This window comes from Ceratotherium simum, chromosome 26 (genome assembly GCF_057802395.1).
Source record: "Ceratotherium simum simum isolate JZ-2026a chromosome 26, ASM5780239v1, whole genome shotgun sequence".
Classification (NCBI taxonomy): Eukaryota; Metazoa; Chordata; class Mammalia; order Perissodactyla; family Rhinocerotidae; genus Ceratotherium; species Ceratotherium simum.
Genome location: NC_141925.1, coordinates 12,953,656 through 12,978,615, shown reverse-complemented (window position 1 = coordinate 12,978,615; position 24,960 = coordinate 12,953,656). Strand labels below are relative to the sequence as shown.

Genomic DNA, 24,960 nt, shown 5'->3' with positions numbered 1-24,960 from the left:
TTCCTTAAGGGCTGGGATCTTGTCTTTATTTTTTGTACGTATTTCTAGCACCTATCTGTCCAAGTCAGCAGTCAGTAAATATTTGGGTACATATGAAACGAACCAATTATTCTCACTTTTTCTTGTTGGGTTTTAAAGTCTCCTTTTAAAATAGAAAAGGTTAGTTTCACCTCTCTAGTATTTGTTTTGTAGAATCTACTTCGTAATGCAATCTACAGATACTTGGAGGTAGCTTTAAAAATTACTAGTTTTTAATGATACCCACGCTGAGCTGTTCAGGAATGAAATGTATGCAACTTTGAAATGTATCAAAACATAAGATGTATGGATGGAGAGATAGACTGATACTTACTCTAATGAAGCAAATATGGGGAAATGTTCATTGCAGAATCTACACAGTGGGCACATGGGTCTTCACTGTACAATTCTTTCAACTTTTCTAAATATTTGAAAATTTCATAATAACATGTTGGAAAAAGTGACTTGTTTTGCTCAACCAGAGCTACATTCAATTTTTAGATCTTGGAGGACATAAATCTATCATTTTTTCTGTTTGCAGAGCTCTTTGGACAATCTGAGTAATTCCCAGGGTACACTCTAAACCAGCACAGAAGGCTTCTTTTGTTAGAAAATCATTTTATTAACATAACTGGGCAATTTACTAAACACAAGTTAGATAGCTCAAAATACGTATCACCACACTGAAAATGTCACCCAGTCATTTACAGATTTCAGAAGAGATGCGCACAAAACAAGAAAGAAAAAGAATGACTTTGTGGTTGTAACGTCATCGGTCTTCTAGCGGTGACCTGTTTTACTGACTGCAACCGTGGTAGACTAGTCTATTTCAGTTTCCCTCATTTAGAGGAATATAGTGGCATATTTATGCCCTCTCCCATTCCTTAGAAACCTATTATGATTATACAGCAGGGGTGGAAGCGGCTATGTGGCAGTATGTTTAGTGTACAGGCGCCGCAGCCAGGGTGCTTGGGTCTGGAGCTTACCTAGATTGGCACTGTGAAATGGAGATAATAATGATCTCTACATCACAGGGCTGTTGTACTACAAAATATTATTATTATTATTATTACTATTATTATCACCTGACAAGTCATAACTGTGGCTTGACACGAAGAAGGAGGCTGGGCCAGTTGACTCAAAGTCTTTTCCGTCTAGAATTCTGCAGTAAGGACTGAGACAAATACCTTAGCTCTGATCAGCGTCTTTTCAGAGCACCGTCACTTGGGAGACCAACACCTGAAACCGGCAAACCCTCGAGCACCTAGGGAACTATCGATCCTGCGCATGCGCAGGGGAGCTCGCTCGCCCCGCCTCTCGCGGTGAATGAACTGTTCCATTCCTGAGGGATGTTGATAGTGGGGGGAACTTAGAAGCTTAGGCCTGGAAATGGCGCGTTACTAGTATTTCCAGCCTTTCATTGCATGAGTGCTAAGTTGTTATTATTATATTTCTACCCTGACGCCTGCGACCGGCTTCTGAAAAGAAGGTGGAAAGGCTCCACTGTCTATCCCCCCTCTCACCTGGGACCATTAGGACTGGCCGGCGTCACGGCCAGGTACGGAAGCCTGGAGGCCCCGCCCGCTCCGAGGGCCCCGCCCCCGCCTCCCGGAGACCCGCAGATTGCCCACCCCGCGGCAGCGCCGGGCAGCTCCTCCTCGTCTCCGCCCCGCGGTCCGCGGGCGCGGGGCACGTCAGCGCTGCCAGCGTGGAAATCGCGGCGGGGCGCGGGAGGCGGAAGTAGCGCCCGGGGCCGCTGGTCCTCCGTCGGGCTCCGCCGGCCGCCTCAGCCATGGACGCGTCCCTGGAGAAGGTCCGTACCGGGGTGGGGGACGGCGCCGCCGCCTCCGGGGCGACTGTTTCCCGGTCGCGAGCTGCCATTGTGACCGGGGAGAGGGCCGGGCGCTAACGGGCCCCGCCTGAGGAGGCCTGGCCGCGAGGGCGTCCGGCCCGGCGCTCCGCGGCGGGGCCTGGTCAGGTCGTGGGGCCGGGAGCCTCGGGTCCCCGTGGGCCGGGAGAGGCTGGGCCGGGTTCTGGCCGGGGCCCACCTCGGGGCCTGCCTGAGCTCGGCTCCCCCTTTCGGATGACTGAGCTAACAACCTGCGGCCCCAGAAGCGCCTGGAAAGGAGCCCCAGTTGTTTCGGAGCCAACTGCAAACCTGTAGGTTTTCCGTGGTCTGCGAGTGAGGAAGAGCAATGTTAAAGCAGTGGTTTTCCAACTTCGGCGTGCCTGGGGATCATGGGGCCGTGGGTAAAAATCCAGATTTTCAGTCCTTGGGTCCGAACCCCTGGGGGCCGGGACCGGGATCTGCGCGTTTAACCAGTTCCCTACGTTGACTCTGATGCTGTAGTTTGTGATCCCAGGTTAAGACTCCTGAGGTCCAGAAGGGGGCGGGTCTTCAGTGGACGGTGAATTTCGTTTTGGGGGTTGCTGCTGCTCCACAACTTCCTGGCTCCCCCTTTGCGGTTGCGAGGGGAGACCCTCGTGTCGTTCCGAAATCCACCCGGAGCAGCGCTTTCCTCTGGTTACCCCCTGGGGGAACAGCAGCCTGATGTGCCTGGCAGGCTGCTCTGGCGTGTGAAATGGATTCTAATTGTCCCAGATTTGGGGCTTGTGAATGAGAACCAGTGCTTGGATTTCTTCCTGGATGCCTCCCTTGGGAACCTGACATTCTGCCTTGCCTCAAAGTCCTTGTCCCTGTTCAAGCTGGGGAGTTTGCTGGTCTAGACCTGGTTGTTCATACGTGTAGAATTCAGGAGCAATGCTAGTGTTTTAAGACTGCTTTATTTGCATTTTGAACTGGCAGAAATAACCTATTTGTCGTTTTTCAATGCTGCAGCTTTTGTGGATTTGTCCGCTTGTCGCTGGAGAGTTGAAGGGAGTTATTGTACAAGTTCAGCCAGATGTCTTCGTGTGCACACAGTGGTATAGCCCACCCCTTGGCTGTGTCTCATACATGGTGGAAAGCAGTCAAGAAAAGACAATAATCTGTTTTTTTTCCACTGCTGCTGTGGTGAATGTTGCTTGTTTTTCTGGCTAGGAATAAAGTCTTTCCAGGCCTTTGATTAGCACAATGTCTACTTTTTTGGTACTTTGAGTTTCAATCTAGATCAGTGTTTCTCAACCATGGGGCAGTTTTGTTCCCCAGGGGACATTTGGCGACATCTGGAGACATTTTTGATTGTCACAATTACTACCCACTCTACCTAGTGGGTAGAGGCCAGGGATGCTGCTAAGCATCCTACAGTGCACAGGACAGCCCCCATGCCAGAGATTTATCTGCCCCAAATGTCAGTAGTGCTGAGGTCTAGAGCATATGTGTAACGCCGGTAGTTGAATACAAAGTGATGCTAAAAATGTCCCTTCAGTGTTGTTTCCTTTCCAGTTTCGTAAGAAGATGGGATGGGTTTTGTGTCATTTCAGTTAGAAACTTAAAGAACTGGGGTGTTTTTTCCTCCAAGAATAGTCCTTAGAAGCAAATCTGTAAAACAGAGTGGGTTGGAATCCTTCTTTAAATATTACTTTTCTGACATTTGATTAATAGATTACAGTGGTTGCTCCCTAAATGTTAATTGATGATGAAAGATCTTAAACGTTCCAAATGAAGAGCTGAAGAGGTCCTGGAACTTCAGAGTGCCTTAGGCTGGAGCATTCACAAAAAATTACCGTGATCTTTTAGGAATTCAGAACATGTGGGCTGGAAATTTCTGCCTTAGGCCAGTGTGAAAATTCTGAATGTAAGTTTTTCAGAACTGAGATTGTGTCTTATTTTTATATTCCCTGAAGGAATAGAGGGCCTTACATGTCATAATGAACAGTTTCTCTTGGTACTAAGTGGGCAGAAAAGAAAAAGCATTACTATCATATGAATGTTGAGGATTTTGTGTTCTGAAAAATAGTTTGAATCAAAGTAAAACATTGAATTGCGTCCATTATTCCTGTTTCTTTGAGGAATAGACTATTCTGGGCTAAGTTCTACATTGCTAATATAAATTTGAGAACTATTTGAGCAGTTCTGAATGATCCCATTTAAACTGATCCTTGCATAATTTATACTGGCTACAGAAACCACAATGTTATATGATACCCACCCTCTTAAATGTCAAGTAATGGTCTCTCACTCTAAAATGCCGTTTGCTGTCAGCATTTAGTAGACTCACTCGGTACATTTCCTTTGGTCCAAATATAATTCTGTACCCTTGCTTTTTCTTTAGGTGAGATGTAGACGTGCAGACCTGCAATGACAGAGGCATTTTCTTGTTTTGATTTGCTTTTCTTTCACAGTAGTATCTGTTTTCTTGAATTTGAAATTAATGATGTCTCAGGAAATCAGACATCAGACAGGTCAATTGAAGGGGCAAGGAATTCAAACTAGAAGAGTGGGAATAGGAGCCTCAGCCCCCAGTACTGCATGTCCAGCTCAGTAGGAACAAGCCCTGTAGCATCATCTCACAGTGTTTACTTATGTTAATATTCAAAGTAAAAAATGCCACAGGAAATAATTACTCTGATGCTGAAGATCTTGATAAGTTATTCAACACATCTCCATACACTTTTTAGTAAAAACCTGCTACTTCAGGGGGCTGGCCTGGTGGCGCAGGGGTTAAGTTCATGAGCTCTGCTTTGGTTTACGGGTTCGGATCCTGGGCACGGACCTACACACTGCTTGTCAAGCCTTGCTAAGGTGGTGTCCCACGTGGAGCAACTAGAAGGATGTACAGCTATGACATACAACTGTCTACTGGGGCTTTGGGGAGAAAAAAGGATAAAAGGAGGAAGATTGGCAAGAGATGTTAGCTCAGCACCAATCTTCCTCAAAAAAAAAAAAAAAACCTGCTACTTTAAACTTGTTGACCAGCCCAGATGTTTTCCTGTTGCTTGGAAAACCTCATTCTTCCTGGGTGTTAAGTTTAAACAAGGTGTATTGCAGTTTGTTTTACATCTGCTTTAATTCCAACCTTGGGTAAACTTAGAGCAGGGTGTCTCAAGCTCAGCACTACTGACATGTGGGGCTGGATCATTCTCTGTCGCAGGGCTGTCCTGTGCATGGCAGGATGTTTAGCAGCATCCCTGGCCTCTACCCACTAGATGCCAGTAGCACTCCTTCCCCGGTGTGACAACCAGAAACGTCTCCAGGTGAAGCAGCTGTTCCCTGGAGTCAGGCGGGGATCGTCTCTGGTTGAGAACCACGGATAGAGAATCTAGAGCTGCACTGTCCAATATGGTAGCCACTAGCCACATTTGGCCATTGAAATTTAGATTAATTAAAATTAAATAAAATTTAAAATTCAGTTCCTCAGTCACACTAGCCACATTGCAAGTGCTCAATAGTCACAATGTGTCTTGTGCCTACAGTACTGCACAGGGCAGATATAGAACATTTCCATCACCATAGAAAGTTCTACTGGACAGCACTATAGAGTGGAGCCAATCGATTTGTTGTATATCTAATTCTTGTTTCTAAAAGAGGCAACTTTCACCTGGTTTCTGACCTAAATAATATAACCCAGCCTATTTTTGTTTCTTGTACTCATCCTGAGCTAAGTTCTCCCCCACCCTTTGGACCTGATTTTGGAAAATTGTTTATCGCTTTACTGTTTGTAAGTTTATGAGGAGCAGTAGGAGCATGTATGGAACAGTCCTGATCATTACTGATAAGGACACCAGAATTTCTGTTGCTGCTTTTTACTTTAAAAGCTCACAAACAGAACCCCTATTAGCCAAGCTTGAAATGACCAGTTTTTGTGGTATGCCTTTGTAGATCCCACTCTCACATAGATTATGGGGACTCCTGTGCAGAAATGATAGCCTGTAATTTTAGCGTTCATTTAAAGCCGATCCCTATATCATCATAATGTGAGGGTTTTGCATACAGGTGCATGGTGGCTAAGGTGGTAAATGATTATATCAAATGCTGGGTGTCAGGGAAAACATGGTACAAAGTTCCTGATCCTAAAAATTTATGGCCTCAGTGATTCTTGATTTATTTGACATTACAGAGCTGGTCAGTAGCAGAGCTATTGATGGTCCCCAGGACCATGTGTGTTCCACTATATCTAGGATTATGAGTTATAGTTACAGACAAGAGTTGCTTGAGCTTAATGTCATCTGTTTTCACTTAAAGCAGAAACGTGGTTTGATTTATAATTTTTATTGAAGGCCAGCTATGGTCAAAGCCGAGTGCTGTGTGCTGAGAGAGATGCAGGGATCAGACGTGATCCCTGCAGGAGGGTATGGTCTGGTAAGCAGCATACATGTTCAGACAAATCCTTTCATGGCAAGGAGGGGGAAACAGGATTACAGGAACTAAGAAACAGGCGGGAAGTGCATGGAGTGAGTGACCAGGAAAGATTTTGAGGAAGAGCTTCTTTAGGTAGAATATTATTCAGAATCATGGCTTTTCTAGAGTTTTTTAGAATGTAAATATAATGTAGATTTTTACTTTATGATATGATTGTGCCTTATATTGTTGCTAGTAGAACATAAATTAAGGGAAAGGAAAGCCATTTCATCTTTTGAAGTTAAATCAGATATAAAAAAGATACCTCCAGTCACTTTGAAAATGTCCAACAATTCCTTTCAGAAATTTAATTTATCTAGCTTAAATTAAATCCATTCTTTCCAAGCAGTATTCAAGGGCCATAAAATTATTTCCAATTCAATTTTTTTGTTTATTTAGTTTCTGTTATTATTGCAATCATTTTTTGCTTTGTGGCAAATGTTAAGTATTTAGCTGCCTTAAGGTTAGATAGTCCTTGAGGTCTAGCCTGGGGCCCTATCCACATTTTATTTCTGTGGAAAATGCATTCTGAGTTTCTGATGACTGAGAGGGGAGTAAACTTTGCTAATGTAACCTTTTTTCTGTATGCAGAAAAGCAAAATAAAGCCTTTGCTTTGAAAGTGTGACTCAGTGACATTGAACATTTAGCTCCAGTAAGCTTTTGAGGATCCTAGTGAGACTGAATTACTTATTAGACTGGACAGTGTATTAGGTGCAGTCATATGAAATTGCTGTTTTTGTGCATTAAAAACAGTTGAACATTGGCTGTTTCACACAGTTCAACCTTAAAGGTCTGAAGATACATAAATACACAGAGGCTTCAGGAATTGATGGGTTCCTTTCCTCAGAATTCTTCTTAACTGTTTTAAAAATAAGGCTGGTGGGGCCAGCCCTGTGCTGTGGTGGTTAAGTTTGGCACGCTCTGCTTCGGCAGCCTGGGTTTGTGGGTTTGGATCCCAGGTGCGGACCTACACCACTCACCAGCCATCCTGTGGCGGTGACCCACATACAAAATAGAGGAAGACTGGCACAGATGTTAGCTCAGGGCGAATCTTCCTCAACAAAAAAAATAAGGCTGGCAACGTTAATCCTACATAATTCCAGTTCAATTTTGGAAATAATGATATTGATAAGGATAATGGGTATCTTTATTTTTCTGATTCGATCTGTCAACGAGTCCTAGGAAACACTCCCTATAAAAAGCATTTCTCAGTGAAAAACTTACTTTTTCCAGTGACTATAGCATGCTTCTCTTTAAGCAATGTTCTTTTTGTTCCAGAATAAGTGTGTGATTCCAGATAAACCAGTAAACTTTTTAGGACTAGAGCTTTCCTGATGTGTAGTATTTTTCCCTCTGTGTAGTTATTGGGAAGCATTGACTCGTGATATGGTGTCTAAGTGAATGATTCTCCAGAAGTAGTGGTCTCTAGGAATACATTTTTTGAAACGTAGACTTGCGTCCCTGGCCTTCCCAGCACGTATCTTAGGGCAAGCTATTTGAGTGCCCTTTTCCCCTCCACATACCTCCATCTGTGACAGATTGGACCTAATGTTACTAACTTTGCTGCCTTCTGATCTCTACCAGACTTTTACCTCTCTGCTGTGTATTTTGAGGAAGATTAGCCCTGGGCTAACATCCCTTGCCCATCTTCCTCTACTTTATATGGGACGCCACCACAGCATGGCTTGATAAGCGGTGCGTAGGTCTCTGCTCGGGATCCAAACCTGCGAACCCCAGGCCATGGAAGTGGAGCGTGCAAACTTAACTGCTATGCCACTGGGCTGGCCCCTCTGCTGTGTATTTTTGCCCCTTCTTTTTCCCGTATGTTCTTTCTGCCTCTCTTCTTAAAGAATTTGTAAGGTTAAATACTGACACCTTATGCAATATTTGCACATCCCTTTTCAACTAGGAAGATTAGGATGTTTAATGAGCCAATAATTACAGTATGTCTTCATGTTCTCACAGACACACTCAAGCGTAGAGTCCATGATAGTTAAAAGTAAGATTTTTCCAAGAGTATCCAATTCTTAGAAGACAGAGACAAAATGCCCAGTTCTTAATTAAATACTTTTCTGTTGAAATCAGGCAAAAATATTTACAGATGTAGAAATTGAGACTCCATTAAGGTAAGCCAGGCTTGCAAGGCACTGTATCAACTTTCCAGAGAATCCCTGTTGTTTTCTCTCATCACTGAGTTCCTGGAGCCACTGCTGCTGTGTTCTTGTTGCTTCTGAGAGCTGTGTGATATTTGGGTACTTACTTAATGCTAGATAGTGGGCGCTGTTTATGTTTTCACCTGGCAGGAAGATATATGATTTTTGGAGAATTGATAGTTGCATGATTATCACTATCCCAGATTAACCTCGTTTAGAAAGCTGTGGAAGACAAGTGTCATTGGTCTGTTAGCAACACAGCAATTTGGAGCTTTATGTGATCACTTTGATCAGTTGAAGAAAGGTAGTGATTTCTTTATACGTCTGATGCATATGTTGTAAACTAGCTTTGATAACAAGGTCTTCCATCTGATACCAGCAGCTGATTCTCACGTGCTTCAGTTTTTCTTCTGTCAGTAGTCCTAGAACCTCCCAATTATGAACATTGCTCCCCTGAGAAAACAGTTCATAGCAACTACAGTGTTATACACTTCTGTTATTGATGAATGATGTGATTGATATATTTTAAAATTACATTTTAGACTTCCTTTTTTCCTCTTTTCTGGAAGCTGCTTCTCTTTAAAGGTTTAAGTCTAAATTTCCCAAATAGCAGTTATTCAGATACCATCTTTGTGAATTTTGTCACATCACTGTACCACTTGTACTATTATTTGCTTAATATTTCTTTTAAATTGACTTTAAATCAATTCACCTTCCTTTTTTTAAGTTGAGGGACAATTTACATAGAAATGTAAATGCCCACTTTAATTATCCAGTTTGAGTTGGGGCAGTTGTATACAGTCATATAGGCACCACTGGGATCAAGATGGAGAACCTTTCCAGCCCCCTAAAAAGCCCCCTTGTGCCCCTTTGCAGTAGATCCCAGATCTGCTTTCTGTCGCTAATCTAGCTGCCCTCTCCTCCCCTCACCTTTTTTTTTTGTTAACTTAGATTTTGGTAAACAGTGATGTCTATGAATTCTGAGTTTGAGGTGTTATTTTTGTGCCTAATTCATGTGAAAGTAAATAAACAATTTTTTTTTTTTTTTGGTGAGGAAGATCAGCCCTGAGCTAACATCCAATGCCAATTCTCCTCTTTTTGCTGAGGAAGATTGGCCCTGGGCTAACATCCGTGCCCATCTTCCTCTACTTTATATGGGACGCCGCCACAGCATGGCTTGACAATCGGTGCGTCAGTGCGCGCCCAGGATCCGAACTGGCGAACCCCAGGCCTCTGAAGCAGAGCGCACGCGCTTAACCACTGCACCTCCAGGCCGGCCCCATAAATAAACAATTTTTGTTGTCACACTCTGGTAAACTGGTTTAACTGAAGAAAATGTATACAAGAGCTTGAGTAAGCATGCTTAAAAGCTGAGAAAATTTTAAAAATGACTGTAGAGCAGTAGCTCCCAAATCTTATGCCCTAAGATTATTATTTTTCTAGTGCAGTTTCCATTTTTGAAAGGTTATTATAAACAACTTCTTAGTTAATAAACTTTATTGACAAATGATTGTTTATCCCATTATTAATAACTGCCAGCATCCATTACATTGGTGTTTTATTCCAAACTGCAGGTTATATCCTATATATGGGATGTCAAATCAATGTATCAGGTCATGACCACAGTTTTTAAAAAATGAAAGAGAAAGTAATAAATAGAATGTATTCCAAATAATAAGAGTAGGAATAGTACCAGTGTTACCCCATACTGAGTTGATATGATTATAGCCAAAAGCAAAAATAAGTGATTTTTTCCTTAATCCATGCAGCCTTATTCCAGATAAATTTATACTTTCCTACTAGCTTTTTTGAAAAATTGAGATTTGCTCCCTGACCTCCTTTACTGTTTACCTTGCATTTGACTCTTGACTTTTTTTCTCCAATATTTAAATTGTGAGAACTTCAATTAATGATATTTTAACATTACATGTGTAATATTTCAATATTTCTTCTTCTGATAGTGGCAGGATATTTTAATATTCCACAGTGACTGAAAGTGGTGAAAATCAACTAGTATAAAAATGATTCTTGGGGCCGGCCCAGGGGCACAAGCGGTTAAGTGCTCGTGCTCCGCTGCAGCAGCCCGGGGTTCGCCGGTTCAGATCCCAGGCGCCCACTGACGCACCACTTGTTAAGCCATGCTGTGGCGGCATCCCATATAAAGTAAAGGAAGATGGGCACAGATGTTAGCCCAGGGCCAGTCTTCCTCAGCAATAAAAAAAAAAAAAAGAAGAGGATTGGCATCGGATGTTAGCTCAGGGCTGGTCTTCCTCACAAAAAAAAAAAAAAGGTTCTCTAAAAAAATACTCATAAAATGATGAACGGTGGGGCTTGTTTTACAAAATGAGCTGTTCTAGTTCTGTGACAATTAACGTACAATTGAATATTCTTTTTAGGAGCCTTGAAATTATACCACACATCTATGTTAGATGTAATTGAAGCAAAAATACTGAATACTGAATCCACTTCATTACACAGCAGAATCAACCATCGCTGAAATATAACTTATAAATTTACAGTCTAATGACTAACCATGTAATAACTTTCTGAATTCTCAGTAATGAGCATATAGCAATTTCATAATTAGAAAGTGTGTGTCTGTGTATACACGCTCTGTAAATGCTTTGTTGCACTTTTTTGGTCTGTTTTTTAACAGTATAATTGCTACAAGCCTCTTTGAGGCTTAGGGACCCAGAGTGAGAGATGAGGCCCTAGGAGTGCAATTCAGAAGTCTGAGCTGACTGCAGTTCCCTTTCCTAGAAGAGCATCTTAAAGGACCACATTCACATGTAGTACAACCTGGGCTGGCTTGCTTAAGGGCGGTCGGAAAGATAATGGAAGGGAAACAGACTGAATACCAACTGGCCTTACAAGGGAGAGTGGGACTCTGTTGACCTTTTTGGTTAACAAATGGACCTTTTTTCAGAAATTGTTTCTAGTAGGCCCCAGATTTTTAGCCAGGTCACTTTACTCACGATTTAAATGAGGGAAAATGTATTCAGATGTGTTTATAAGTAGGAACCGAAGTCTGTGCTAGCAATACTGTCTGATCCTTAGTATCGAGACTGATGCCATAGGCAGTACCTGCACTGTGGGTGCACTGCTTTCAAACTATATGTCGTCTTTCTTTTTTTTTTTTTTTTTTAAAGATTTTATTTATTTTATTTTTCCCCCCAAAGCCCCAGTGGATAGTTGTGTGTCGTAGCTGCACATCCTTCTAGTTGCTGTATGTGGGACTCGGCCTCAGGATGAACGGAGAAGTGGTGCCTCGATGCGCACCCGGGATCCGAACCCGGGCCACCAGCATCGCAGCGCGCGCACTTAACCACCAAGCCACAGGGCCGGCCCTATATGTCGTCTTTCATCTTACCTATAACTCATAAAAAGTCATCACCACAAACATTTGCAGGGCTTCGCGAGGTGGAATGATGGTTTAAGATCTGAAGTAAACTTTTTAGTGAAGACTAGGGAAGCTGTACATCCTGGTTTGTCCGGGACTGTCCTTACCTATGTCCTGGCTTAATTATTAATAGTACTCCCTTTCACTCTTAAAAATGCCCTGGTTTTGGATGATAAGTTTATGGTCATCTAGTTGAGACTGTTGTAGAACAGAAGTTTTACCTGTAGGGAGAGTCTTCTGATGTACTTTTTATCAGAAAATATTAAGCAAAGATCATCTTTAAAATGAGGCCTTAGTTCTGATTATGATTTTTTTTTTTTTTAAAGATTTTATTTATTCAGTTTTTTTCCCCCCAAAGCCCCAGCAGACAGTTGTATGTCATAGGTTCACATCCTTTTTAGTTGCTGTACGTGGGACTCGGCCTCACGTTGGACGGAGAAGTGGTGCCTCGGGGCGCTCCCGGGATCCGAACCCAGGCCGCCAGCATCAGAGCGCGCGCACTTAACCGCTAAGCCACGGAGCCGGCCCTGATTATGATTTTTGAGTACAGAGCTTTTTCACAGTGTGAGTTGCTTCGTTTACTTATTTGATGAAATTGAGAAGCAGTGTTGTCTGGTGGTTAAGAGCACTGGTTCTAGGGTAGTAGAGACTGTAAGTTCTGGCTCTACCACATACTGACTCTGTGCCTTTGGGTTAGTCAGGAACGAATGCATGTCAAGGTGTTAATTAGCATCATGCCTGGAATATGGCAAGCAACCCAGTAAGTGTTAGTAATTATGAAGGATCACAGATCTCATTGAGCCCTTTTTCTGTGCCAGACCCTGTGCTAGGTGCTAAGGAATAAAAAAATGATAGGACTTTCTTCTTAGGAACCTGGCACAGAATACTATTTTTTTCTTCCCTTGATATCATAAAAGTCTCCTTCTAAATACTGAATAATAGACATCTTTCTACAACTTAATTCTTCACTCATTTAAGTTGGTGTCTGGCTGTTGCCCTGCTGCTGTTTATTAACATTTATCACACAGCTACCTTGTCTGGAACTCTAACAGGTCCTAAGGATACAAAATGTGAGTAAGAAAGTAGTGGCCGCCCTCACTAGATGCTTATGGAGGCAGGGTTTTCAGTTTTAAGGAACTCGTTAATAAATATACATTTTCTTTAGAGCGTTCCTTGACTTAGAGCCTGATGTTATCCTGCAACTGGATAACATTTTATCTTTTGGATTATCCAATTAATGCAACAAGCACGTGAGGGTCTCCAACATTGGAGTCATATCATACTCACATTTAATTCACTCAAATTTAACTATAAATGCTATTTTCCTTACCCACCCACTCCCCGCCCCACTTCACTCCCTGAAAGAGTAGGAGCAAGACCAATTTCAGTGTCAGCTGTTCCCCTCAGGGAGCGTGTGCTCTAGAGGGAGACTCGGGAGGGGGAATAGGGAGCTGCGTTTCCCTCTTGCCTTCCACAGTGTAAGCATCCCGTCATCACATGTGATTCTGGTGTTTAAAAATAAGTATTGTTCCTATGAAGTGGCTTCTAAACTAAGTCAACTACTTGGTCTATTCTTAACTGAAAAATTTGTTCCAGTCCTATAGGAAAAATTAGCTGTGTTGCACTTAGAGCCAGTTATGTTGAGATCCAGTACACCATGCCTTCCTGAGAGGTTTCAGAGGTGACATGGCGATCCAAGAACCGAGCTGACTTTAGACTCATGGTCCTACAAGAGGAGTCAAAATTAGTAGGAGTCTGAATCATTGCCTTCAGGAAGCTTATAATCTAATCGGAGAGAATATCCATACTGGAAAGATCATCTATAAAACAATTCACAGTAAAGAATGTAAGGAATCATGAGGATAAACAGTCGAATAGTAGAATGGCCCCAGTTTCAAGCATTCTGTCCCTTGGTCCCCATAAATACGATCATTTTTGTCAGGCAACGAGAGCAGATTTTTGGTTTAGAAAAAATGGTATCAATATCATTAGAGAGGACATGAAAATGGTTTTATCCATAAAGGTTTCTTGGAAGTATTGAATTGTGATTTAATAGGTAGCTAGTGATAGATAAAAGGCACGAGGATGTTTCAGACAGGGCAAGTGTTATAAGCATGAAACATAGAGGTGTGATTGATCAAAACTATCTTTTCATTTGGCCAGATGATCCGGGACACATTGGAGTGTCACGAGATGAGAATACTAAGGAACATGACCAGTAGATAGAGGAGTTAAGATAAATTCTCTTGACCATTATCTGTTCCTCATCCTACTCATAATCATTTACTGAGAACACTGAGACTCTTTTAGATTGCTCTCTCACCCATCTCATGGTTACATTTAAATTGTGAATTTTATTGGAGACACCTGTTTTAAAATGATTTTTCTATCTGTGTAAAAGTCAGATGTGGCTACGTGATTATTTTGTAATCCCTTGTGAGAGTCGGTGTGGTGTAATAGAAAGAGTTTGGAAACAAGAGTCAGGAAACCAGGGTTCTGGCACCACTCTGTCATTTGTTAGCTCCATGGCCTTAGGCAAGTCACTTTACCTCTCTAGGTCTTAGTTTCTTCACCTCAAAAATGTTAGACCAGAATCAAAGGTTTTCATGCCATACTTTCTTTTTAATGAAATTGTTTACACATAAAACTTTACTCAAAACCCTATTATATAAAACAGAGGTGATCTCCTTAATGGGGGGGGGGCGGTTAGGGAGCTAGAAGCCCCAACTGCCTACCCAACCCCTCCTCCCCAGAGTTCATCCCGGGAGTCTTAGGGCTCAGAAGAACACAAGTGGAAAATCCCTGGGCTAGATCCCTAAGGTCCCTTTTAGAATTAGCATTTTCTGATACTTACTTTGTTTGGTAAATTGAGTAGAATTTTTTTAAAAACAATTTTGAGGAGGTAATGCAGTACTAAACATAATACAACTCATTGTACAACTACTCTGTATAAGATATTACTAGGTACAATAGGCAATATGAAGAGAAGAGAAATACACTTGAAGTACTCTTGAAGAGGAAGAAGGGAACAAAAGAGAAAAAGAGAGCTTCTCTAACTGTTTATAACCCAACTCATACTATACAGAGATTCAAGGCAACAAAATTGTCTGCCTAATAATTGCTGTGGAGATTAAGAAGAAAGAAAGGAAAATAAGTGTGTGTTTTAATTGTGCAAGAATTTTTTAAATTTTGTTTTATTTTTTGAATGGGAGATAGATGTACACTTGGTACTAAAATCCAAAAGTAACAAACGGATGTGAACTGAAAAGACTCCCTCTGCCCCCTGTGCCTGTCCTCCAGTTCCCTTCTCTGCAGGTGGTCACTATCACCGGCTGTGTAAGCTTCCCGAGCTTATAGAAGCACTTGCCCGTTTAGGAGTGTATTAGTTTCCTGTGGTTGCTGTAACAAATTAGCGCAAACTGGATGGCTTAGAACAACAGAAGTGTATTGTCTCGCAGTTCTGGAGGCCAGAAGTTTGAAATCTGTATCCCTGGGCTGAAATCGAGGTGTTGGCAGGGCTGTGCTCCCTCCAGAGGCTCTGGGGGCGAGTCCCTTTCATTCTTGTTCTAGCTTATGTTGCTGCCAGCACTCCTTCCTTGGCTTGTGGCCCCATCACTCCAGTTTTCGAGGCCAGCATCTTCAAACTCCCTCTGCTCATCTTCACGTAGCCTTCTCGTCTGTTTGTGTGTGTGTGTGTGTGGTCTCTTTCCACTTCTCTCTCGTGTGGATGGATATGATTCCGTTTAGGGCTCACCTGGATAATTCGGGGTAATCTTGCCATCTCAAGATCCTTAACTTAATCACATCTGCAAAGACTTTGCCTTATAAGATAACATTCACCAGTTCCAGGGATTAGGATGTGACTGTCTTTTGGGGGGCCATTTTTCAGCCTACAACAACAGTAAAACAAATAGCATACTTGACATACTTTGCTGAACCTTGCTTCTAATAGTGAAAAACTGGAGTAACCTAAGGGTCTGTTAATTCAGGACTGGTTAAATGATGGCACATCCATAGACTGCAATATGGTGTCACCACTAAGAAGAAAGAAGTGGGCATACTGACGTGGAACCATATTCACTATAAAGTAGAAAAAAGAAAGTTGCAGAGGTGTATATGAGTAAGGTAAAAATTTGGGAAGCTGTATGTCAAACTTAAAAGTGGCTTCCCCTGGGCAGTAGGACTGGTGGACTTTGTTTATGTTATATGTTTGTACTGTTGGAATTTTTTAATCAAACGTATACTTTTATAATAAATCCATATGTTTTATAATAAATTCATAAGAAAGTGGACTTGCATTTAGCTTTTCTGAATGAATTATGTTGCAGGAATAATAGACGGATTATTAAAATCTAACCTTTTTTTGATTTGCTTCCCAGATAGCAGACCCTACGTTAGCTGAAATGGGAAAGAACTTGAAGGAGGCCATGAAGATGCTAGAGGACAGTCAGAGGTGAGCCTGTGGAACAGAAGTGCCCCTATTAAACGTGTTCAACCTGCTGTGAAACTCGTGGCACTAGTTTCCTGCTGTTGAAAACAGCTCTTGGTTTCAGAATGTCACACTTAGCTTAGCTTCGGCTGACTTTAGAGTTGGTATTTGTCTTGGGTAAAGTTGCTTTGTAATTAAAGGATTTTGAAATTGAGGGGCAGGACTTATAATTTTTAGTTCTGCCTTTTAAGTGTTTCATTTACTTAATATAGTGATTTTAATCTATAAATACTTCTTAACATATATTCAGGTCATATAGGACATCAACTAACCAAGAAATGAGTTGAAGTATTATTATTTTTTCCATGTTCTTTTCCTGAAACTCAAACTATACCCCAAATTGGGAGCTGGGGCCAGGGGTGGGGGGAGAGATGTGATAACTGTGTTTCAAATCCTACATCAGTTACTAAGAGGTTATAGGCAACATTGTTGCATGTTTGCATGCTCAAATGTTAGAAATTTGATATGATGAAACGAACAGTTTTGTATTTCCTTTAAATTAGAAGAACAGAGGAGGAAAATGGAAAGAAGCTCATCTCAGGGGATATTCCAGGGCCACTCCAAGGCAGGTAGGTGGCAATGAAGATAAGTAATAAGAACCTTTAGTTAGGCTATATATTTTCTTTAAACCAAGATTTTATCATTATTGATTTACAATTTTAGTTTTAATGAGCACAAAGCAAATTTAGAGTTACGTGCAGTGTAACGTCAAAAAACCAAATGCCGGGGCCAGCCCTGTAGCCTACTGGTAAAGTTCTGTGTGCTCTGCTTCGGTGGCCCAGGTTCACGGGTTTGGATCCCAGGTGCGGACCTACACCACTCATCAGCCATGCTGTGGTGGCGACCCACATACAAAATAGAGGAAGGTTGGCAGCAGATGTTAGCTCAGGGTGACTCTTCCTCAAGGAACAAAAGAGGAAGATTGGCACAGATGTTAGCTCTGAGCTAATCTTCCTCAAGGAAAAAAAGAGGAAGACTGGCCGCAGATGTTAGCTCAGAGCGAATCTTCCTCACCAAAAACAAAAACAAACAAAAAAAAACTGAATGCCATTGGCTGGTTGGGAATAATGTTGAGTCTGCCTGCTTCTCCTCCTTTCCCATTCAGAATTTAACACAAACTCATGACTCAAAAGTGATGCACAAATTTATAATTATAACTTGACTATCACACTTCATCGTTGAAACCTGTAATCTATTTGGTAGGCTGAGCTTTATTGTGAGAGATATTTTAATTTGATAAGACTTATCATTTTTATGATTGAAAGGAAAATGTTAACTTTAATCATTTATTGGCAGAGTGCTTTATTTTTTGGCAGCGAAAGCAAATCTGTCAAGTGTTTGTGGTTTGAGCCAGCAGGGAAAATAACAGAAAAATAAGTATTCGACTAAAATTTTCACAGGTTGTTAGCACTCAATCTGGAATTAAAGTCCCAGCCCGGCTTCCGTCAAACAAGCTTAACTTTTTCATTTTATAACCAGGAAACTTCACATAGGTAAACAGTACAACTCCCTTAAATTGTCCTTTGACCTGAATATAAACATGTTACAAGGTTGCAAAAGAAAAGTACAGAGGAAGGATACAGTGTGCCAATAGATGTCACATCTAACACACCCAGATACTAATATTTTAAAATAGCTACTCCTCCTTGTAGTCTGAATGGTGCTGATTTGCAGCCCTGATGTGAAGTGCGTTCTGCAACTCAGAACAGGAACCAGTCCTATAAATCTCCTCATCCCAGGCCTACAAGGGCATTAAAGGGTTCTACTGATCTTACAGAAGTTTCCTTGGAAGAGATACTACCAAGAACATCTGCAGTTCTCATGATGAGGGCATTAAACCCGCTGGTCGGGAGTATTCGCGCTTAATCATGCTAATAGCCAACATCTGAGATAGGACTGTGCCAGGCACAGTGTTAAGTGCTTTACATGCACTGTCTAATTGCATCCTCATGATTCTGTAATTTGGGGCTTAGCACGTTTCAATAGCTTGCTCAGGGTCACATGGCTAGCGCTCAGGTGTGCCTCGAGGGCCCCTTGGCCTAATATCTACACAGTGTCAAAGGACCAGAGCCCCTCGAAGCTCAGCACCTCAGGGAGGATGGGTACTGGGGCATTGTTTTGACAGTGCTTCCTTTTCAAAAGAGAGAGCTTTTTGTTAGTCATATTCTCATTAATAGAGCGATAATATTTTTACATTACATGTGTTACAAATTGCCTTGCCATTGCTGACAACTTTAGCCATTCACATTCTTCTCATAAATTTTCACCTCCTCATGTAATGAGCATTTGGTAACATTATCTTGGACAGAAGTCAGTCTGTTTACAGTCTAAGCAGATCTGCAGTTTCCCAGCTTGGGGAAGAGGTGGTAATAAACGATGCGTGCATTACATGATGAAGTCTGTTAGAACAAACAGATGAGACTCCTGCATGGAGAGAAACTAGATATACTGATGGCATTGGACTATTCTTGCTGCTTCAGTGACCCGCCAGCATCTTATAAGGACTGTTTTGGCTTTTATAGCATGCTTATTAAATATTCTCCAGGATTCATATGAACAGATAGAGAAATATTGCTAAAGCAATACTGGTGAAATTTTAAAAAATCAATCTCATATTTAGGTAGAAGATTTAATCAATCACAAGTAAGGTTATTTTCAGCCAGCCCTGGTGGTCTAGTGGTTAAGATTCAGCACTCTCACTGCTGTGGCCTGGGTTTGTTTCCTAGTCAGGGAGTCACACCATCCATCTGTCAGTTGTCATACTGTGGCAGCTGCATATTGCTGTGAAAGCTATGCTACCACTATTTCAAATACCAGCAGGGTCACCCATGGTGGACAGGTTTCAGCGGAGCTTCCAGACTAACACAAACTAGGAAGGAAGGACCTGGTCGTCCACTTCTGAAAAAATTGGCCGTGAAAACCCCATGAATAGCAATGGAGCATTGTCCGATAGAGTGCTAGAAGATTAGAGGATGACCCAAAAGACTGGGCAGGGTTCCACTCTGCTGTACACAGGATTGACTTGCACTGACAAAAAAAAAATGGTTATTTCAGAATTCAGTTAATAATTTGAAGTCTGTCTTTAAAAGATGTATATTTTATCTCAGACACATTCTTTCTCTTATAGCTACTCCTTTAAAAAAAAAAAACTTAAAGCTAGTTTGGATGAGAGAAATAGAGAGTGGTGGGGATGTGTGGTATTTCCACCTGTCCATCAACTCTTTTTTATTCTGCAGTGGGCAAGATATGGTGAGCATCCTCCAGTTAGTTCAGAATCTGATGCATGGAGATGAAGATGAGGAGCCCCAGAGTGCCCGGTAATACAGAACTGTTGGCAGCTTCTCTTTGAAAGTCTATGTGTTCATGATTTTGATAGTGATTACATTCTTACAAGATGCTGAAATAATAAGCTGTTTCATTCAGAGTTACAGTACATATGATATTAAAACGTTCATTTTTTTTCTTTTCAGAGAGACATTTATATACTTTAGATAATATATTTTGTAAAAGGAAGGTATTTACTAAAACTAAACCCTGTAGTGTTTATGGTATGGTGTCTTAGGGAGGGGTTGACAAAGGGACCAAAGAATAACTGCTGTGCACTTTTCTGCTTCTGATCACTTCTGCGTATGTGCTTCTGCTTGCTAAGAATTGCTACAGCTGAATTGATGGGTGGCAGGCCACGTTGTCTGTGAGTCATCCATTTGTTTTATTTTTATTTATTCGTCTATTTAGCTATTTGTTTAGTTTTATTTTCTCCTTAATTATTTTAAATTTAATTTTCTGGAATAATTAATACATTCATCCGGTTTAATTTCGAAGGATAACAAGGGTACATATACAAAAGCAATCTTCTTTCTTACCTCTGCCTTCTGTCTTGTTCTCCTCCCTAGAGATAGACAGTGTTGTCAGTTTCTTGTATATTCTTCAGAAATATTTTGTGTGTATGTATACACAAATAAAATGTCTATACTCACCCCCTCCAGTGCATAAATACTGTGTACATTGTTCTGTACTTTACTTTTTCATTTATGTCTTGGAGTTCATTGCATATTAATACACAAGGAGCTTTCTCCTTCAAGAGCTGTTTAGTTTCACTTTGAATGGATGAACCATATTTTATTTAGCTAGTCTTCTATTCATGTTTTACTAATACAAACATTGCTGCAGCCAATAACTTCATACATGTGTTACTTCTCATTGACGCAACTGTTTCCGGACGTTAAAGTCCTAGAAGTGGGATTGCTGGGCCAGGTGGTTTGTGCATTTGTGATTTCAATAGATATTGCCAAATTTCCCTCCACGGAATTGTGCCAGTTTACAGTGCCACCAGCAGTGTATGAGAGCCCCTCTTTCCCCACACCTTTACCTGCAAGGGTGTTAACAGACTTAACAATCGTTGTCAGTCTGTTGGGTGAGAAATTATATTTTAGTATAATTTTAATTTGCATTTTTCTTATGAACCAGGTTAAGTGTCGTTTTGTATGTTTTGACTTATGTATATTTCCTTTTCTGTGAGCTGTCTCCTCTGCCCAATATCTTGTTCAATTTTTTGTCTTTTTCTTATTGATTTATAGTTATAAGGGAAATTCGTCCGTCCATTTTAATTATATATAATACAATACCTCGTTCCGCTTGAATTTGCTGTATTATTTTCATAAATAGCTAGTTAATGCAGGGAATTGATCTTTATCTAATGAGTCTTAAAAAAATTGTTTTCTGCACATTTTATCTCAGCTCTACCCTCCATAGTTCTTACGGCTGGTACTTAATTTTAAAAAAATTTTTAGAAGAAAATTCAAAACAGTTTGTATTGAAAACAGTTTGTATATTTAGTAGGTATTCAATAAAAATAAGGAAATTTATCTCCTATGACTTGAATTTTAAAAATAGTTTTCCTCCCCAGACTATCAATACCTTATGTGCATTGAATTTTCTAAATTTATCTGTATTTCTGCCTTCTATGCCATTAAGTAGATTTCAACTCTGACAGAAATTTCTGTCGAATGCTGTTTCTCTTAAGTTTTATTTCTTTATTTACGCTTTGATTAGTACTTTTTTTTAATCTAATGAATTTTGGTTAACAGAATCCAGAATATTGGAGAACAAGGTCATATAGCTTTGTTGGGGCATAGTCTGGGAGCTTATATTTCAACTCTGGACAAAGAGAGGCTGAGAAAACTTACAACTCGGATACTTTCAGACACTACCTTATGGCTATGCAGAATTTTCAGGTAAAGACGTGAGTTTTTAGTTTGCGGTAAGGACATTGATGAGTGGGGTATAGACTGTGAGAGATCTGCTTTCTGGAGCTTTGCTATCTGGGTTCAAATCTGCCTCTTCCTCTTCCTCTTGGAAGGATTGCTTAACCTCTCCATGCCTCAGTTTCCTCATCTTTTAAACGGAGATAGCGTTAATATCTATTTCTTGGCATTATTGTGAGGAGTAAATGAGCTAATGAACTAGTATATGTGAAAAGCTGAGAACATAAGCACGTGCATGTTGGATAATGTCCGCAGTTGCTTACTTTTAGGATTCCTAATTGGCACATGTTGACAGAAGACAGAGCAGTGAAATGGATTCAGATATCTTTAATCAAAGTATTAGGGCCGGCCCCGTGGCTTGGCGGTTAAGTGCGCGCACTGTGCTGCCGGCGGCCCGGGTTCGGATCCCGGGTGCGCACTGACGCACCGCTCCTCTGGCCATGCTGGGGCCGCGTCCCACATACAGCAACTAGAAGGATGTGCAGCTATGACAGACAACTATCTGCTGGGGCTTTGGGGGAAAAATAAATAAATAAAAAATCTTTAAAAAAAAAAAAAAACAAAGTATTAGCTTGTGCTTTAGTAGAAAGGAAATGCTGTCATAGGAAGATGAGTATGTGTTGTGAAATTGAAGTTTGCTTTATACTGTGATAATGTTGGCATTGTTAAGGAATTATAGCAGATTAAGGATTCAGTAGAAGACACAGGACCAATGGTGTTTTTGTGTTTGTATTATTACTGTCATAGGAAAGGAGGGGCCGGCCCGGTGGCACAAGCAGTTAAGTGTGCACGCTCTGCTGCGGCTGCCCCGGGTTCGCTGGTTTGGATCCGGGCACGCACCGACGCACCGCTTGGCAAGCCATGCTGTGGCAGCGTCCCATATAAAGTGGAGGAAGATGGGCACGGATGTTAGCTCAGGGTCAGTCTTCCTCAGCAAAAAAGAGGAGGATTGGCAGATGTTAGCTCAAGGCTGATCTTCCTCACAAAAGGAGCATTTGCCTAGCATTGGAACACTTAACTTGGGAGACTCACTTTCACTTGTTGAGAAGGAGCTTGGCCTGGCGAGAGTATAAGTTTGCCTGACCATATTGCAAAGGAGAAATTTTCTTGTGTTCTAATAAAAATCCAACACCTGTAATTGAAATGCTCTCTCTCTCATTCTCTGGGAGATTGAGAACAATAAAAGGCCCCAAGCAGATAATAGTGCAAGCAAAAGTTAGCCTGACTAGTGTTTTGACAGTTTTATTTACTTTGGATGTTTTTGGGCTGCAACTCTGCTAAGAACAGTGCCTGCATTATTCAGTGCTGTCCTTCTTGTAGAATAAGCCAAAACCATGATCTTCAGCCTTTTTATGTGTGAGGAATGCCTATTCTCCACTGGTTTTCATAGTTTCTGCTCTTTATGGAGGTGAGTGTGGTGGAAGGGTCATTGCCTCTGTTCTTTATAACCTCCATCTGTAAGGAGCCGTCAGCTATCTCAGATGAGGGTGATTCCTATCTCCATTGACTGATCTAGGTGACAGTTTCTAGGTTGAGAAAAGAATTACTTCCATGATTATAAGATTGGGATATAAAATCAGAGTTAACCAGAGATAACAACATATTGATATCTGGGTGTCTCTTAACAGGTATGAAAATGGCTGTGCTTATTTCCACGAAGAAGAAAGAGAAGGACTTGCAAAGATCTGTAGGCTTGCCATTCATTCTCGCTATGAAGACTTCGTAGTGGATGGGTTCAATGTGTTATATAACAAGAAACCTGTTATATATCTTAGTGCTGCTGCTATGCCTGGCCTGGGCCAGTACCTTTGTAATCAGGTAATGTGGTATAAGGTGGATATTTTAAAGAAACAATGTTTTATTCTGCCCTGGAACTTTTTCAAGTGTGTAGACTTATTTCTTTAGCTGCTGTTCTTTTCAAGTGAAAAGAAAGATGGTTTTCTTATATACTTGTTTTGTTGTTATAAGAAAATATATAAATCTATGCAAATAAATTTAGATATATATATTTTTTAGTTGCCCAAAGGCAACCACAGTCAACATTTTACTTTATTTCTTTTCAAACTTTAATCAGAGTGAGTGTATGTGTGTTTTTTATATCTGGCTTTTCTCACTGTTATAATACGTACATATCATGTTTTAACAATTCTTCAAAGTAAAGTTTATTTTTAATGTCTTCGAAATATTCCTTCAAGTGAGTGTATATTTTTTTAACTGTTTTCCTTTTGAACAATTAGACTGTTTGCATTCTTTTGCTTTCTATGACCATTTCCAGGTAATTCTCTTTGTATAGTGCTCTTACAGACATGTTTGTGCATAAATTGTTTTCTATATTTAGGGTTATAGTTCTCAGATAGATTTTCAGAGTCAATCTAGAATTACTAGATCAAAGAGCATTGCCATTTTTAAAGTTCATGGTGCATGTAGCCCAGTTAGGGGGCTACCTTGAGAGAAGAAATTGTTAAGCCTCTTGGCCAAGAATATTTTAAGGCAAAACCCATAGGATTGGAGGGTTTGTCTTTTGTAAGATGGAGGAGTCCTGAGGAGATATATAGAGGAAAATCAGGGACTTAAGTTGATTCTGAGCTGTGGTCACTGATGGCAAGAAATTATGTCCTCTTCTTGAGGCTATACAAAATGGGGAGTTTTATAATATCCCTATGGAAATGCAAAACAAATTACTTTTTTGAGTACCTGCTGCAGGCCAGGCTCTTCTGGACCCAAGGCTGTCTTGGAACAGCAATCCAGTCTTCAGAAGATGAGGATATTCTGTTAAGCGAGAAAGGCAGGTGGCAGAACAGTATATAGAAGATGGTCATGTCCATGTTTTAAAAATTGTGTACATGCTTATATGCATGTGTTTTTATACCTAGAAAAATATATTTATATAAATACGTATATTTATAAGTAGAAAATGTCTGGAAGTTTATTCACTAACCTGTTAACAGTGGTGGATTGGTGGCTTATGGCGGGGGGCGTTTTTACTTTTAATTTCCATGTTTTTTTACTGTGCGTTTTACTTGGGTTTCACTTTCATACTTTAAAAGAAAAGTCCTTTACGAGAGAGAAAGTGTGAAAAAAGTACTCATTAAGTTTTTGGTCTTTAAATTCTACCACGTCTTGGTTATACAGAACAATATGTGGCAACTGTTAAAAAACTCCTAAAACTATAAACTCTTCTAGGATTTGGAAGCTAAAAATGAAGAATATAACATTTATTTGTGGGCCGGCCCCATGGCATGGTGGTTAAGTTCTGTGTGCCCCGCTTTGGCAGCCCAGGTTCTTCGGCAGTCAGATCCGGGGCGCAGACCTATGCCACTCGTCAGCCATGCTGTGGCGGCAACCCACATATAAA

The 24,960-nt window shown here is 40.9% G+C and overlaps 1 protein-coding gene across 3 annotated transcripts in view; it reads left to right on the top strand.

Moving 5' to 3' along the window:
• The first annotated feature begins 1,666 nt into the window (after nucleotides 1–1,666).
• PDXDC1 (pyridoxal dependent decarboxylase domain containing 1) overlaps nucleotides 1,667–24,960 on the top strand; it is a 52,470-nt gene continuing 29,176 nt past the window's right edge. For 2 of the 3 annotated variants that reach the window (XM_087416999.1, XM_087417000.1), the window contains exons 1-7: nucleotides 1,667–1,831; nucleotides 16,232–16,305; nucleotides 16,845–16,910; nucleotides 19,578–19,658; nucleotides 19,991–20,032; nucleotides 21,429–21,575; nucleotides 23,234–23,423. In XM_087416999.1, coding sequence (XP_087273125.1) covers nucleotides 1,811–1,831; nucleotides 16,232–16,305; nucleotides 16,845–16,910; nucleotides 19,578–19,658; nucleotides 19,991–20,032; nucleotides 21,429–21,575; nucleotides 23,234–23,423 — 621 coding nt within the window. In that variant the 5' untranslated portion in view covers nucleotides 1,667–1,810. The remainder of the gene's footprint in view (nucleotides 1,832–16,231; nucleotides 16,306–16,844; nucleotides 16,911–19,577; nucleotides 19,659–19,990; nucleotides 20,033–21,428; nucleotides 21,576–23,233; nucleotides 23,424–24,960) is intronic. The other variant, XM_004441845.3, reaches the window with a different exon arrangement.